General features: G+C 47.3%; 1 protein-coding gene across 3 annotated transcripts in view; it reads left to right on the top strand.

The window, feature by feature from the left end:
- Window positions 1–14,135, top strand: part of ETS1 (ETS proto-oncogene 1, transcription factor) — a 78,015-nt gene that overhangs the window by 1,548 nt on the left and 62,332 nt on the right. The window contains exons 2-3 of one of the 3 annotated variants that reach the window (XM_064471015.1): window positions 5,333–5,415; window positions 7,451–7,592. In XM_064471015.1, coding sequence (XP_064327085.1) covers window positions 5,344–5,415; window positions 7,451–7,592 — 214 coding nt within the window. In that variant the 5' untranslated portion in view covers window positions 5,333–5,343. Of the gene's footprint in view, window positions 1–5,332; window positions 5,416–7,447; window positions 7,593–14,135 lie in introns of all 3 variants that reach the window. The other 2 variants (XM_064471014.1, XM_064471017.1) reach the window with 2 other exon arrangements.

Below are 14,135 nucleotides of genomic sequence, written 5' to 3'. Positions count from 1 at the left end.
AATGCATGCTCCTTGCAGGGCCACATCCTTCCCTGGTGCAGGGGACCCTCGCTGAACAGTGGGAAACTCATCCGGTTCTTTCCCCCTTTGCTTTGCCCCAGCTGAGGATACAGCCCGTGACTTTGTGCCGTAAGTCTATTATTTCACGGAGGGAAATTCGTGAGTGAAATAACAGATGACCTAATTGTCCACCCCACACACACCCAATTCACATCTTCCTGCAATTGCAAGTAGCTGCTAGGATCCAAGAGAGAGCAACCTGATACAATGGCAACAGCCTCTCTGGTTTAGTATCCCACCTAAACCCCTCTCCTTGCCATAACCTGCGCTGCCAGCTTGCTAGAGATTTGGTGGTGCTATTGATGGTGGCACTGTTTTAGCTTAATTATAAAATAACAGCTGAGTAATAGACAAAGGAGCAGGATAAAGAAGAAGTCTAAAGCAGAAAGCAGTTTACCACCAAGCACAGAGAACAAGGTCTCGTGGGCACATGTGTCTATAAAACCGGTCCAAACCTTTACTATCCTGGCACTATCTCACGACCGCTGTCATCCATCCCAGCTAGAGTTTGTCTCACCAAATGGGAAGGCTCTTAAGGTACCATCATATCTCCTTCAGATCTGACAGCTACTGAGAAAAGAAAGAGCACAGCATTAAAGCAGAAAGTGATGTGCTGACAGGCAGCCCCTCCTGCAGCATCGTTCCCAGAAACAGCGCGGGCAGCCTTCTTACGGCAATGCTAATCCGACTGCAATCACGGGCGTGTAGTTAAGACAGTGGCTCAGGGGCTTGGATGCTCGGCCTCTCACCCTCGCTTTCTCTGTATGTCCTTAGCCAAGACGTTTAATCTCTTGGAGTATCTACCGAGGGTGCAGAAGGGCAATTGCTATATTGCTCTATTTACCATAGCGTCATTATTTACTGCCCTGCCTGGCTTCCCTTCAGTAAATCATGTACTATCTCTGAGAACGCTGCAAAGTTTTAAAATCATAACAAATGTGGGATCCCCTGATATGAGATGTTAAAAAACATGGTTTGTAAATAGGCAGCAAGAAAAACATGCTGATTTCTCCTGCTCGTATTCCTGCGTTAGGGATGCTCCTTTTATTTCAAGCTGGTGCCAGGGTTTGATGAATTGAATGAGGTTTTTAACATACCAACAGATCAACAAGCACTCTTTCCCCTGAGAATTGAATTGGCAGGCGGCCTGGAAAGTGCCAGGATTTCAAGGGTTAAAGCCTTGCGGAAGAGTGTCATTTCCACGAGCTATTTTCCCCACCCCCTCAAAGATGATAAATTATTACTTGATGCAAAAATAAAATGGCTATCACTAAGCAGCTTTGGGTCAGTGAGCTGCCAGCGCGGCCGCCCGCGGAGGATGATTGTCTTGAAGGTGCTGCTTCTCATTTTCAGAGTCTTCATTCACGTTCTTTGGAGTTAGAAGTGTTTTGATGGGGTTGCTGATGCTGCCCCATCCTCCTGGTTTCCCATCTAACTCCACGGAAAGGGAATCTTGGGGTTTATTGGGATGGAGAAAAGCACCCGAATGCTGTTTTGCAGCTGTCCCAGTTGTGCCACCCTTCAGTGAGACCTTTACTGGGTTGCCAGCCTGGGGCTGAGGGATATGGATGGGCAGAGGCTGAAGCTTCCTACAACTCAGAAATCGGGGAGGAATCTGAGCCAGAGGATTTTACAGGAGACAGGGGAGACCTGTGTGCAGAGTGTTAAACTGGGAAACAGAGATGGGAGCTGCTGGTCTTGGCTCTGCCACGGGAAAGTCACTGCAGTCTCACTCCACTTCCCTTTCCCCGTCCTTAAAACAATGTAATACTTAGACATTATATGGGAATACTGTAAAGGGTCTTTATACATCCAATAGACAAAGTTCACTTTGTTTTAATACACATTTTTAACTCCTTCCTAACTTCTGCATGTGTGTGTGTTAACCACGAGAACAAACAGCTTTTCCCTTTTTAAACTAAGCTTGGTAATTTATTAAAAAAAATAATCTCATGTGAAAGAGGAGGGAAGGATGTTGAAATGAAATTAAAATTCTAATTTAATTTAGAAATGACCCAGGAGTCTAATAGCTTTGGTTAGTACTTGAGCAAGTCCCCAAAAAATGCTGTTTCTCCCACACATGTTTTCACAATAAGACAGGAATAATAAGAGCAAACAATAAGGCTGCAGTCAAGCTGTTCAGTCATTAAGGATTATACCAAATGGCTCTGATTCCCCTCTATTTATTAACAGCTCTCAGCAAGCTGTGGATCTTGATTATCGTGGTGTAAATCTGCAGTGATTTCCTTAATATCGGCCAAGTTACCTGCCACGAAGAGCGCTGTCATTGAATTTAGTTCAGCTGCAAGCTCCTGAGCAGTCATTAAAGCTATCTAATGGCGTCTAAGGGGAGGAGAGGAACTATTTAGGCTCTTATTAGAGGAAGCTAAAGAGAAGAAAAATATCGCTCAAACATCAGGGAAACTTGCTGACAGTGAGAGATGTATTGGGCTGTGAAGTAGTTTCCTATGGGAAGTGGTGGAAGTTCTGTTAAAATTAGCCTGGACAAAGTGCTCCAGAGCTCCCTTTCTGCTCTCATCTTGCCTCCTGTCGCTGGCCTCGCGTACCTGTTTTTCCAGAGCACAGTTACTTTGTGCACAGAATCTCCTCACCTGCCCTCTTCTAGCAGGGCTTGCCTTCCACGTCCTTTTTGCAGCCTAAAGCCCGCGTCTCTCTGTCATTCTACCGTTATCACCCACAAAATCTGCATCAGGTTGGGGGCCTGATTTACCTTGCATTTCAGTTGGACTTAGCTTGAACAGAGAGGGCTGGCAGTGCAAATGGTTGCTGAGGTTTGCATCATATTTCTGCCCCCCACTTATGCTTTTTAACAGTACAGCTTGCAGGGGAAGAGAAACTGAAAAGCAAACTGCCCTTGCTATAAATCTATCGGAGCTGCTGTCTAGAGATGATAATTCTCCTTTTCCAGTCCAGGGCTCGGGAGGGGGTTGCTGGTGCTGCTTTACAGCTCTGGCAATCTTACTGATATTCTGTATTGCATGAAGCCTTGTCCTGGGTGTCAGGATGGGTTTAGTGCTTCTCCTGTAACAGAAGCTCATGCTGCTTCGAGCGTCAACGTGTGGTACTTTGCTGGAAGGTTCAGCTGGCAACGGCATCCTGAGAAAGATGCAAACGACATTCAGCGAGGCATGAAAGCAAGTTCTCGAGAACCGGTGTGACTTAGGTGTCTTGATCAAAGGGAAAAAAAAAAACACAAACCAACCCCCAACTGCCTATAGCACAAGCTGCAAAGCAGGAAAAAGAGCTGCTCATGGGGACGGCTTTTTTAACTGCTGTTTTAACACTGTACCTCCTTACTCTCGGACATGTGTGTGTCATTGAAATAGGTGAAGAAGCCTGGCGATTTCTCTGTCTCCATTTTGCAGTGTCTGTCTCGCTTTGGTGCAGTTTGGCAGCATTGTTCTCTACTTAAGAGCAAGAGGGAGATCAGTTCACATTGACGTGAGACGGTTTACACTTAAGGTTAGGATCAGGGGACAGGTGTGTGAGGGACTGGGGCTGAGCACCTTATCCTTCATTAGCTGGGTTGCAGAAATGGGCTCCACGCACCTCCTTTTTTTTACCCAGCTGCAGGCCGACCCAGCTGCAATGACATTTAAGCAAACGTGTTTTAACGCCTAGTTAGAGCAGGCTGGTAGGGTGTGCACAGATGCTGAGATTAGTTAAGGCTTCTCAGCCACAGTAACTTGCAATATGTGTGTTTCTGGGTTGCTTTAAGTGCAAAGAGAAATAGGCTCGTTGTTCTTTCACCACGTAGGTAGCTTTCGGTTTTGTGAATTTAAAAGATATGTTTATAAAAAAACACTGGTGTTAGACCAAAAGTTAGTAATAACAAGCAGGAAATGATGATGATAATTTAATACTCATACACATGCAGGTGTTTCACATTTGGCCATTAGTCACAGAGCGCGGTGGGAGACACTCTCTGGAGTCCCTGCTTGCTGAAGTGGCGAGTGAGGCACAGCTGAGGCAGGCTCTGCCCTTTGCCTGCACGTTTGCTAACCGCTGGCCGGCCCCTGGCAGCGGCGAAGCCCCTGGCTCCGTGAGCAGGGAAGGAGAGGAGGGGAGGCTGGGAGCAGGTCCCAGTGCCTCCGGGAGCTGTTCGTGGGTGCAGTGCAGAAGCGGAGGCTGAAGGTAGCGTGGCGGCGCTGGCTCTGTCTAGAAGACGACTTGGACAAGTGTTTGCATCTGCAGCGGTTACAGTCGGTAGCACAGGAGGTCTGCAGAAATCAAAAGGGAGGTATTTCAGGGGAGCCAGAGCTGCTGTGTCCTCAGAGAGGTTAAAGCAGCGGCAGCTCTTCCGTCTCGCAGGCTATGCTGTGTATCAGCATGATGAAAATAGCCATTCCCCTTGGCTCCAAGTCATATCCTGCCTGAGTGAGCCCCTCTGAGCCAAGGCTACTCCCCCTTTGCTCTTTGCTCCCAGCACCTTTAAGTCATATTCCCCAAAACACAGAAAGTGCATTGGCCCTGCATTTGTCACTGTGCATTTACAGGAGAGGGGAAGACGCATCTGCAGGTTTGAAAACAGAGCCTCTTCACCTCAGCTACACAAACGGGCTAATTGATGATTCAAAATCCCATTTAATGAATAGCAGTGGTAGAAGGACTTGCTCAGAGGAGTACATCCCATGCTAGGAATGACTTGTGAAACTGTGACATGCTCCTGTGGGCTGAGATGGACACTCAGGGTGCTGCAAATTACTCAGGAATATAAGTCAAGGCAATGCAAGGGAGGGCTTTACCAAGGGGGACATAAGCTAATGCAGGAAAACAGAAGATGCCTCTTGAAAACAGCAAAGTACTTTGTGAAACAGATTGTTTTTGACAGAACTTTTACAGGAAAGGTGTTGATCTCAACAAACTGGCTTTTTTTTCTTTTTTTTTTTTTTTCAAAAGAAAAAAATTTGGCAACAATTTCCCACCGATTCTACAGCAAAGGAAATATGATCTCATCTTCCCTCAGAGTAGCTCCATCAGCTTCCAGGTGATAATTCATTCACCATTGTGAGGCTCTCATCAGTTTACACTAATGGAGCCGTGTGTTTGCATTGTTGATACAACACTTCTAATCACAATATCTACTATTAATACAGATTTTTTTCCCTCTTAACTTTTCCAGCCTAAACTCATTAAGATGATAGCCTGGCCCTAGCTTTACACGGCTGTGAGAAAGCACAGGTTTAGCTGATGCTATCAATTTTTATGCTTTCTGCAGCAGGGCATCTCATGTCCATCTCCATTTCTGCAGGCACCTCTGAGATGATGAGTTACTATATGGACACAACCATCGGCAACACAGCCCCTTACCCTTTGGCTCGCCCCGGCATGATGGTAAGAAAGGAGTTTGGGTTATTCTTCCAGCCCTAGCAGTGGGTTTTCTCTTTGGTTGCTATGACTCTGCCAACCCATTCACTGGCACGGCTTGGTGTCGACCGCTAAAGCGTTCCAAGATTTCACGTAGTTCAGAGCAGCGTCCAAATGCTGAGTGTTTACCCAGAGCTTATCTGAACCTCTTGAGCTTGCAAACCTCAACTGGAAATAGGATCGCTGCATCGGATTTCCTGCGCTTGTGTTTGGAGGAGGATTGTTAGGGTTACCATTGTCCCGGTGCCTCCGCTCCCCCTGCTGACCTTCACCTGCTGTGGATGAATGCAGTGGGATCAGCACAAAGCAGATCAGGCTTTGGAAAAGGTTCGGTTGGTTTGGCTGGAGTTTTTGGACAACTTTCGTCCTCCCTCGCCTGAGCCAGCTCCTTTCTGTCTGTGCAGCTGATGGGTGGCTATGTATAATATATATTAGAGCATGATCCTGGGCATGCCCGTGCTGATTGCCCACAGCTATGGGACAGGTTTGACTGTGCTCTGACCCTTTTCTAGAGAAATCACATTAATAGAGAAATCACATTAATAGGTGTTTGCCCAAAGAAATGCTGGCCAGCGTTAAAGATCCTAGACAAGGTCAGATGAAAGCTGTAACTCTGAGCTGAGACACCAGGCTGCACAGAAGACTTGCTAGAAAGCAAAATTTTCACCAAATTAGGAAGAAAAGACCATTCTGACAAATTAAATATATCTCTCACAGCTTGATATTTTTCCTTTAAATGGTTTCAAGCATGTATTTGGCTCTTAAATATTGATTGGAAACGAAGCAAAATTATTTCCCTGCAGGGAAATACTACTACTACTACTAATAAAAAATTAATACATCCTGAATTTATTTATATATATGTGTATGTTGTTATCCTTTTATCTAGAGATATACACGTACATATCCAATATATATATTTTATGGTATATATGTATATACATGTATAAGGTACCTACATACATATGCGCTATATATATACATATTTATAAATATATATAAATATAAAGGTATGTACAAAATAAAATGAAAATTTTGTCCTGGGATTATTTCCATGTACCTATATTTGCTTGTGTATATAACACTTACGATCTCTCTTTAAAGTATAAATATAACTTTATATACAATAAAAAACCCGTGTAATGCATAATGACAGTTATAACCTAGGATTATATACGTGTGGGTATACACGTGCCTATATCATGCATATAATCAATACATGTATGTATATATATAATGGATTATGTGTAAGCATATAATAATACAGTATACTACGTAATACATATGTAATAATACATAGGTTTACATAAATATGCACATGTATATACTTCATGTGTGCATATCACAAATGCATATATACATATGCATATATATACCATGCATACTATGTATGCACACACATAGATGTCCATGGACACATAAATAGAAATAACAGAAATATAAATACAAATAGTGCAAGAATAAATGTAAAAGTAAACATCATAATCACAGATAATATCACTATAAATAGGAATATGAGCATGATGACTTGCCCGAGCTCCAGCCAGTGTGGGGCCGGGCTCCCCCATAGCGCAGGGCTGCGACCCAGGCAGGGCCTCTCCACCCCCTCACAGGGCCCCCACATATTTTGGGGGGGCTATGGGGCCTCCTGCCAAAAAATAACAGTTCCAGATGATGGGGCTGAAACGAGGCCCCTCTCATGGAGGGTGTCCTCGCCATGGCCTACCCTGAGGAGAGACCCTCCCCGCCGCCATCTTGCTGAGCACAGCCTCACTGTGGGTCTTCATTATTTTTCCTCATGTTTGTTTAAAAAAGGGCCTTTTTGGCCCCATCATGATGCCCCTCAGCCAGGTGAACTTGGGTGACACTGTTTCTTCTGCGCAAAGCCGGGGCTTTGTGCCTGATTTTGGGCGGGGGGGACAAGGTGCGCTGCCACCTTGCGCAGGGCTGCCATTTTGGGGTGCCGCTCCCCTGACGCTTTTCCCTCTCCTGCTCCCAGAAGCAAGGTGCCGCCGGCCCCTGTGAGGATCCCTGGGTGACCTGCGGCTTCCAGTCCGCCTGCTGCCAGCCGAGGATGTGCTGCCCGCTCTGGGACGAGCCTGCCACACAAGAAGTGCCCACTGGCCTGGAGCACTACAGCACGGGTAGGACACTGTTTTGGGGGTGGGTTTGCAAACTGGTGCCTTTCCCTCCTATGCTGTGGGGCTTGGCAGCACTGTCAGGTAAAAGATGAGCCTTAAAGCTCCTCTGTGCTCTGGTTTGTTGTCTAGTGTGTCCAGCTTGTCTGCTTCTTTCTATATTTGCTTTCTGACCCAGAACTGACTTAATTTATTGGGGTGTTTTGCCCTTAATGCAACCACCTACCACAGCATCACCAGGTTGGTACTTGCCTTGCTGGCCCTCAAGGGTCTCCCTCAGTGGAGATGGGGCCAGAAAGCAATTAAAAACCTTAAACCTGCTTTGTTTAATTATTCTCCTCCTGTCAGATCAATGCTGAAGGATGCAAGCTTCCTTCATCCCCACCATTGCGTTGGTGCCTGGCTGGAAGAATCCCTCTCCTCTTTCAGGGGGTGATTTTGATGCCCTGCATGTACCTCCTTTGCATTTAGGGACTGCAGCCCTTGTTACTTCTCCCTGAGGTCTGGACAGACATGAGGGTCTCCAGGGGGATACTGTGGACCTGCTAACCTGCTGGTTGCATCTTCAGCATTTCTCATAGCATTTGCAGGACTGATGTCCTCGCTGGTGGCTTTGGAAAGGTGATGTGGCCTCCCTGGAGGATTGCAAGGAGTTGGAGACTTCTGAGTTTTAATTCCACTATGGTACTAATTTTGGGTGTCTTGCTGTTGTAGCTCATCATCTTGCTCCTTCGGGGGGTGGTGGCAAGGTTTTCAGGTAACCACAACTGGAGATGTGTGGTCACGCCATGCTGTCAGGGCTGCTTGTTTGCAATGAGCTGCACAGCTAAAGCAATTCACTGACTTGGACTAGATGATCATCTCCTCTAACGTATTCATAATTTGAGAGTCGTTACAAAATAACTGGTGACTAATTCTTGCCCCGCACGTTGTTCAACCCATGAATCTTCACGCTGAGTTTGCAGTTTGTGCTCTTTCTTGTATAACCAACTGGCAGTGCAGATACTGGGCTGGCAGTTGGTCCTTCTGCCTGTGGGATGGGTGATGAGGCATCAGCAAAGAGCCCAGCCGTGCTGTGGCAGAGGAGAGAGCTCAGGTACGCCGTGGCACAGGCCAACCGCAGGAACTAAGTGAAAGAACTCAAGTTGCACAAATGTGACCTTTGCAAAGGGCCGATATGAAGTTTATGTTTCACTTAAGTCCCACATAAGCCTATCATGAAGCACTTAAATCCCATGTAAGCTTTTGCATGGCATGTGCTGGTCTTCTGTGACTTGTTCCTGGCTTGTTAGTTATGCACATTGGCCCCTTGGGAGGGGAAAAGCCCTGATGTTTAGAGACTTTTTGCAGCTAAAGAGTTCAGCAGAACCTGTGACTGTTGTGGTCAAATGTACAGTTTGAAATCTCTCCCTGGCAAATATTCAGGATTTTTTTTTTTTTTTCTTTCCTCCTTTGCTGAGCACTTGTGTGCGAGCAGGAGAAGGGCACAGAGCGCTGTGCCTGCGGCTGGAGAAAAACTGCTGCCTATTCCCAGCCGTTCTTATTTCAGCTATTTGCTCAACTCCTGTGGGTGACCTCTATCAGCATGATGTCAACTCTACTCTGATGAAATCTGCCCTTGCAGCATTTGGATTTACTCAAACATTTTGCAAATCTGTGCCTGGAAAGTTTTCTTTGTGTTTTTTTTCCTTACCCTCTCCCCTTTTCTGTGAAAGTCCTCTCTCCAGGGACTAACATATCTGCAACCCAGATCTTCATTACCCCATGCTGGGTCTGTGAAATTTCTTGTTGCAGAGACTGGAGCCTGGTTCAAACCTCAGTGAAGCCAGTAAAATAATAAAAAAAAAAAAGCTGTCGTCGTCTTCAACAGGTTTTGATCAAACTTTCGGTAGGACAGGCCTCTGATCCTCTTGCAATACCTAAGAATTACTTCTCAGTTCTTCCTGTTGCAGTGCAAGGTACTCTTTCTCTGATTTTTTTTTTTTAAACTGCTGTTTCTTGAGTCTAAAGCAGCTGCTAATTTTAAATGAGAGGAAACTCTCATTTGTATATACCGCTAGGAACCGTCTTTCATTTCTCCTTTGTGTTTCGGGTGCACATTAAAACCATTTGTCATCTATTCTTCTGGGGTACTAGAGGCTATTTTGGTTTTCATGGTCTTGATGTTGGTGAAAGAAACAAGTCAACAAGGAAAATGCAAGTGTGAATATATCCTCTTGCAATAGAAACCCACAACATTTCTAAAAGTTTTAGAGCTGCTTGCGTTTAGAGAAGATATTTTGCCTTTGAAGTTTGGGTGAGTTTATTTATATTGTGCTTGAAGTCCGATTAGATTATTCAGTGATACGGATAAAGGAAAGCCTGATGTGGATTTCGTTTGTTGATAAAGACAGAAGGGAGGGTGGTGGGTTTTTTTTTTTGTTGTTGTTGTTTAAAAAGCAAAAATTGGGAAATGCTATAGAGTCAGGTTTATTTGTTAGCTTGCTACCACAACCTGTGGTGCATATGTTGGGGCTATTACTACCCAGAGAACCAACCTAAACTGGGTCCCCAGAAAGCAAAGGGCACATCCCAGAGGTGGTAGAAAATAACCAGCAAGAAGGGAGCTACTCCCTGTTTGAGAAAAGTAGCTCTGCTCCTTGGACAGGTGGGAACAGGAGCATAGAGGCCTTTGCACCTCAGCCGAACCATCTGGCAGCCCAAAATTAAGGGTGCCATGTGTCTGCCTGAAGCAGCAGGGTTGCTGAAAGGATGCGGAAAGCCACACTTAGCGCCGTATGTTTAATTCCTAAGGTAATAGTATCCTAATGATACCTTCTGGTGACGCTTTTTGGCTGAGACAAGGTTATGCACAAAACTGGAGTGGAGGAAAAGATTTGACAGCGGTTTTATCATTTCAGTATGGACATAGTCCTGACTGCGCTGCCTTTCTGAGCCAAGGCCACTTTGGCAACCCTTTCCGCTCTGAAGCAGTTTGTTTCCCTTAGTGATAGGGGAGATAAAACTGTTGTTAATGGCAAGTGAAGGATGAAACGACTCTGGTTGAAGAAGTTTCTATGACTGTTGTGCTGAATTAGCGCACTTGGACTGAAGGTGCTCCCAGCCTGTTGGACACCATGGGAGCATTTGAGGGAGTGATTTTGCTTTCAGTGAGGCAAATGAGATTGACTTTGGGATTTGCAAGGCAAGAACTGAAATTAAAGTATTTTCTAGAGGAGAAACAAGAGCTGTGGGTCTGATGCCACGGTGAAAGCAGTCCACCTGATTTCAGTCAGGCTTCCTGCACCGAGACACTGTCACAAATAAAAGGTATCACCTTGGGCTCACCCCCAACATCCAGCACTGTTCAGGCTGGTGGTGTGTGAGACCAGCCTTACCCAATCTGTTGCCGGTGCTGTAAGGATGTATTAGCTTAGTGCCACCTCTTAGCCCAGAATATCTTGGGTTTATTAGCTTTGGGAGTGGCATGTCCCTAATGGAGTACACCTGCATCCAAGCCTCATGTGCTTTGTGGACATCAGGTCCCTGCAGCTGGGGCCACAGCAGTGTTGCGCTGGGTTTGGCAGGAAAGCAAAGCCCTTGCAGCTGGAGCAATGCATTGCAGCGTACCACATCGCCCCACGCCCACGCAGACAAAATAGCGATGCCCTCCCTTTGCCCCCACCCTGCTAACTCTGGCTGTGATCTTCCTTCAAGCCCAGCCTGCAGCTCAGCCTGGACTGCAGACAGGAGTCCCATGGCGACCACCTGCATCCTTGGCAAACTCTCCCTGCTTTTCCCCACGTTGCTCCCTCCTTCGCCGTGAGACCTGCTCTTTCCCTGGTGGAGATCCCCGGAGGAAAGCTCTTTATGTGAGCAGTTTCTGGGCCGTCTTCCAGGCCCACGCTCTCGGAGGAAGGGGGCTTGGGGAGGAGGAGAGAGGCGGGGGAAGGTGAAAGCTGACCAGGCTCAGCCCGATGGCTTCTCCAGCTGCAGCACATTTTCCGAGCGAAGCTTTTTTTTTTTTTAAAAAAAAAGTCTGCATTTTTTTTCATGTCCTTTTATCCTATTTTTAACTGCAGCCTCCTTCCTTTTCTCAGCCTCCTCCAACACTTCCCCCCTCCCCTGCGCTGCTGCCGCCTCCCCCGCACGCTCTCCACAGAGATGAATGGGTGGCTTTTCACAGGGCACGCACATCTGCTTGCGGCTGCAAGACCTAGCAGGACTTCTCAGGCAGTTCTCCTGGACTGGCCAGTCTGTCCTCTCCCTCCTTAATAAATGAGGAGCGGGCAAGGGAGGACATGGAGGAAGGTGAAGGGAAACAAAACGGGGGGAGAAAAATGGGGGTGAGCCACCACGGGGAGGGATGAGCGAGAGCAGAGGCTGTGGATGCTAATTCATTTCAAGGCTCAGCAAAAGCCACACTCAAAAAGCTGCCTCTGCCCAACCTGCTGCTGGTCGTTCCCGCCGACCCGCAGCACTCCCTGGCCGTTCGCTCCGGCCCCAGGGGATGAATGAACCCTTTCTGCTGGGCTCTGTTGTCTTCCTCTGGCCCGAGGTGGCGCAGCCTCTTGCAAGCCTTGGGGTCTGGCGTTGTTTATAGCCCGGTTGGAATGGGTTTTTCTTTCACCCTTTTTCTTCCTGGCAGTCTTTGGGTGTTTAATTGGCTCCAGTTAAAGGCATGTCACACCTACTCTACTTGGGTGCTCTGGGTTTGCTGAAGGACACGCATAATTTTCTCCATTAAGAGCACTTACTCCAATCTGTTTGAGGAGAGAAAAGATCTCTTTATGCCTTGCAAATGAATTGCAGAGCCGTGGGCTGCCTGTGGTGTCTTAGACCCTCCTGGCTCTTTTGCAAGGGCCCTGTGAAGGATGCTGAGCAGTTACTGGTTTGCTCTTCAGTGGGAGCTGGGCTCAGCGTCTGATTTGTGTGGATCCCTGTTGTTTTGCAGGTGAGGAAAACATGTGTGGGTGACCTTATGATACCTAGTGACTCTTCCTCTGCATCCCCTGCTGTAACCTGCTGTAAGTCAGCACTTGGAGAGGTTTATTTGCACTGAAGCAATAGAATGACAAAAATCCAGGCTTTCGCTTTTCCATTTGTTTCCTGCCTGACTCTGGAAAAATCCCTGTCTTGTGTCTCAAGGACAAAACCCAAGGGAGCTCCCTACGTGTTGGGTCATCACCAGAGAATGAGCACTGAGCTCTTTTCCCACTTGAGCTGCAGACTGGTGTCAGCTGGGGATCAGCTGCCGTGCAGGGAGGAATCGTGCTCCGAACAGGGCGTTGGTCCCCTGGATGAGGCTGGGTAAAAGCTGGGAGGTTGTTGCTTGGTTTTGGGATGATGCCTGCAGATTTCCTGAGGGCTTCCAGTATAACAGAGGAACGGGAGCTCTGCAAGAAGCAAAACTCAGGTTGGTGCGTTGCAGCAGGACCATCGCAAAAATGAGCAGCAGCACTGGCAGCTTCAGTATGTTGTGGGGAAGGAATAACTTGATGTAGAGTCAAGGGAGGAAGGGAGTAAGCAACAGGCTATCCAGGGCTTCTGTGGTGCCTCAAGGATGACTGCAGATGTCTCGTTTTGGGTTGGTCTTGCAGTAGGATTGATCCCTCTATAGGTATGGAGTGCGGTGGATATACCTGGTTCTTTTTCCAGAGGGGGCAACTATCCTGAGCCACCAAACACTTGCTTCAGATGGGCCACATAAAGCACAGCTCCTTTTTTTTTAAGCTTTCCCAACCTCCTTTGCCTACAGAATCACGCTGGGACCCACAAACAGTTGCCTTGGGGTACAGTGGGCAGCAGAGTACCCTCTTTAGAGGGGCTTTGCTGCCCTGGCATGGACCAGGGAGGGCAACATAAGTGAGGCCAGCTACTATTTTCTCTCTGGATGGACAGCACTGGCTGGGTGATGCCAGGAGAGCAGCATGCATATGTGCAGGGCAGGCAGCGGGGGACGTGGGGAGTGCAGGGGGCTGGGACCCTGAAAACAGCCTGTTTCTTTCAGCTCCTGGCAGCATGAAGCACCTCTCTCTCCCTCCAGATGTTCACTGTGTTTATAGCTGCTGAAGCAAGAGACTGAACTCTCTCATTAATACGTTTCTCTCTCCCTTTCTCTCTCTCTCTCTCTCTCACATTGAAGCCAGAAGTCTCAGCTCAGAGGTTGCAGCTGGAAAGGAGCTGGGGGTGAGGGGTGGGAGAGAGAAGGGAGGTGTATGCAAGCCTCCCATCCCATTCAACTCCCCCTCTCCACTTTCCTCCCCCCGAATCCTCCCAAAATACACATGCCCCGAAAAAAGAAAAACACTAGCAGATTTTTTATTTCAGAAAGTAAACACTTAGGCCATGGGGGTCTGGAGGTTATGGGAAAAGAGGAAACCATTGGGCTAATCAGGCTGGGACACACTTCCCCTGCTGAAATAAACCAGAAATCATTGCATTACAGGGCGCCGCCGCGGTTAACCCTGGTGCTGCCAACACAGCTGAGCGCCGGGGAGCTGCGGAGAGCCCATAGCCTGCCCACGCATTTTCCCCTGCTCCCTGGTTTTTAGCCAGGGCGAAGTGCTG

This window comes from Phalacrocorax carbo, chromosome 21, assembly GCF_963921805.1.
Source record: "Phalacrocorax carbo chromosome 21, bPhaCar2.1, whole genome shotgun sequence".
Taxonomy (NCBI): Eukaryota; Metazoa; Chordata; class Aves; order Suliformes; family Phalacrocoracidae; genus Phalacrocorax; species Phalacrocorax carbo.
Note: the sequence above shows the minus strand (reverse complement) of the source record. Positions and strands in the feature narration are given on the sequence as shown.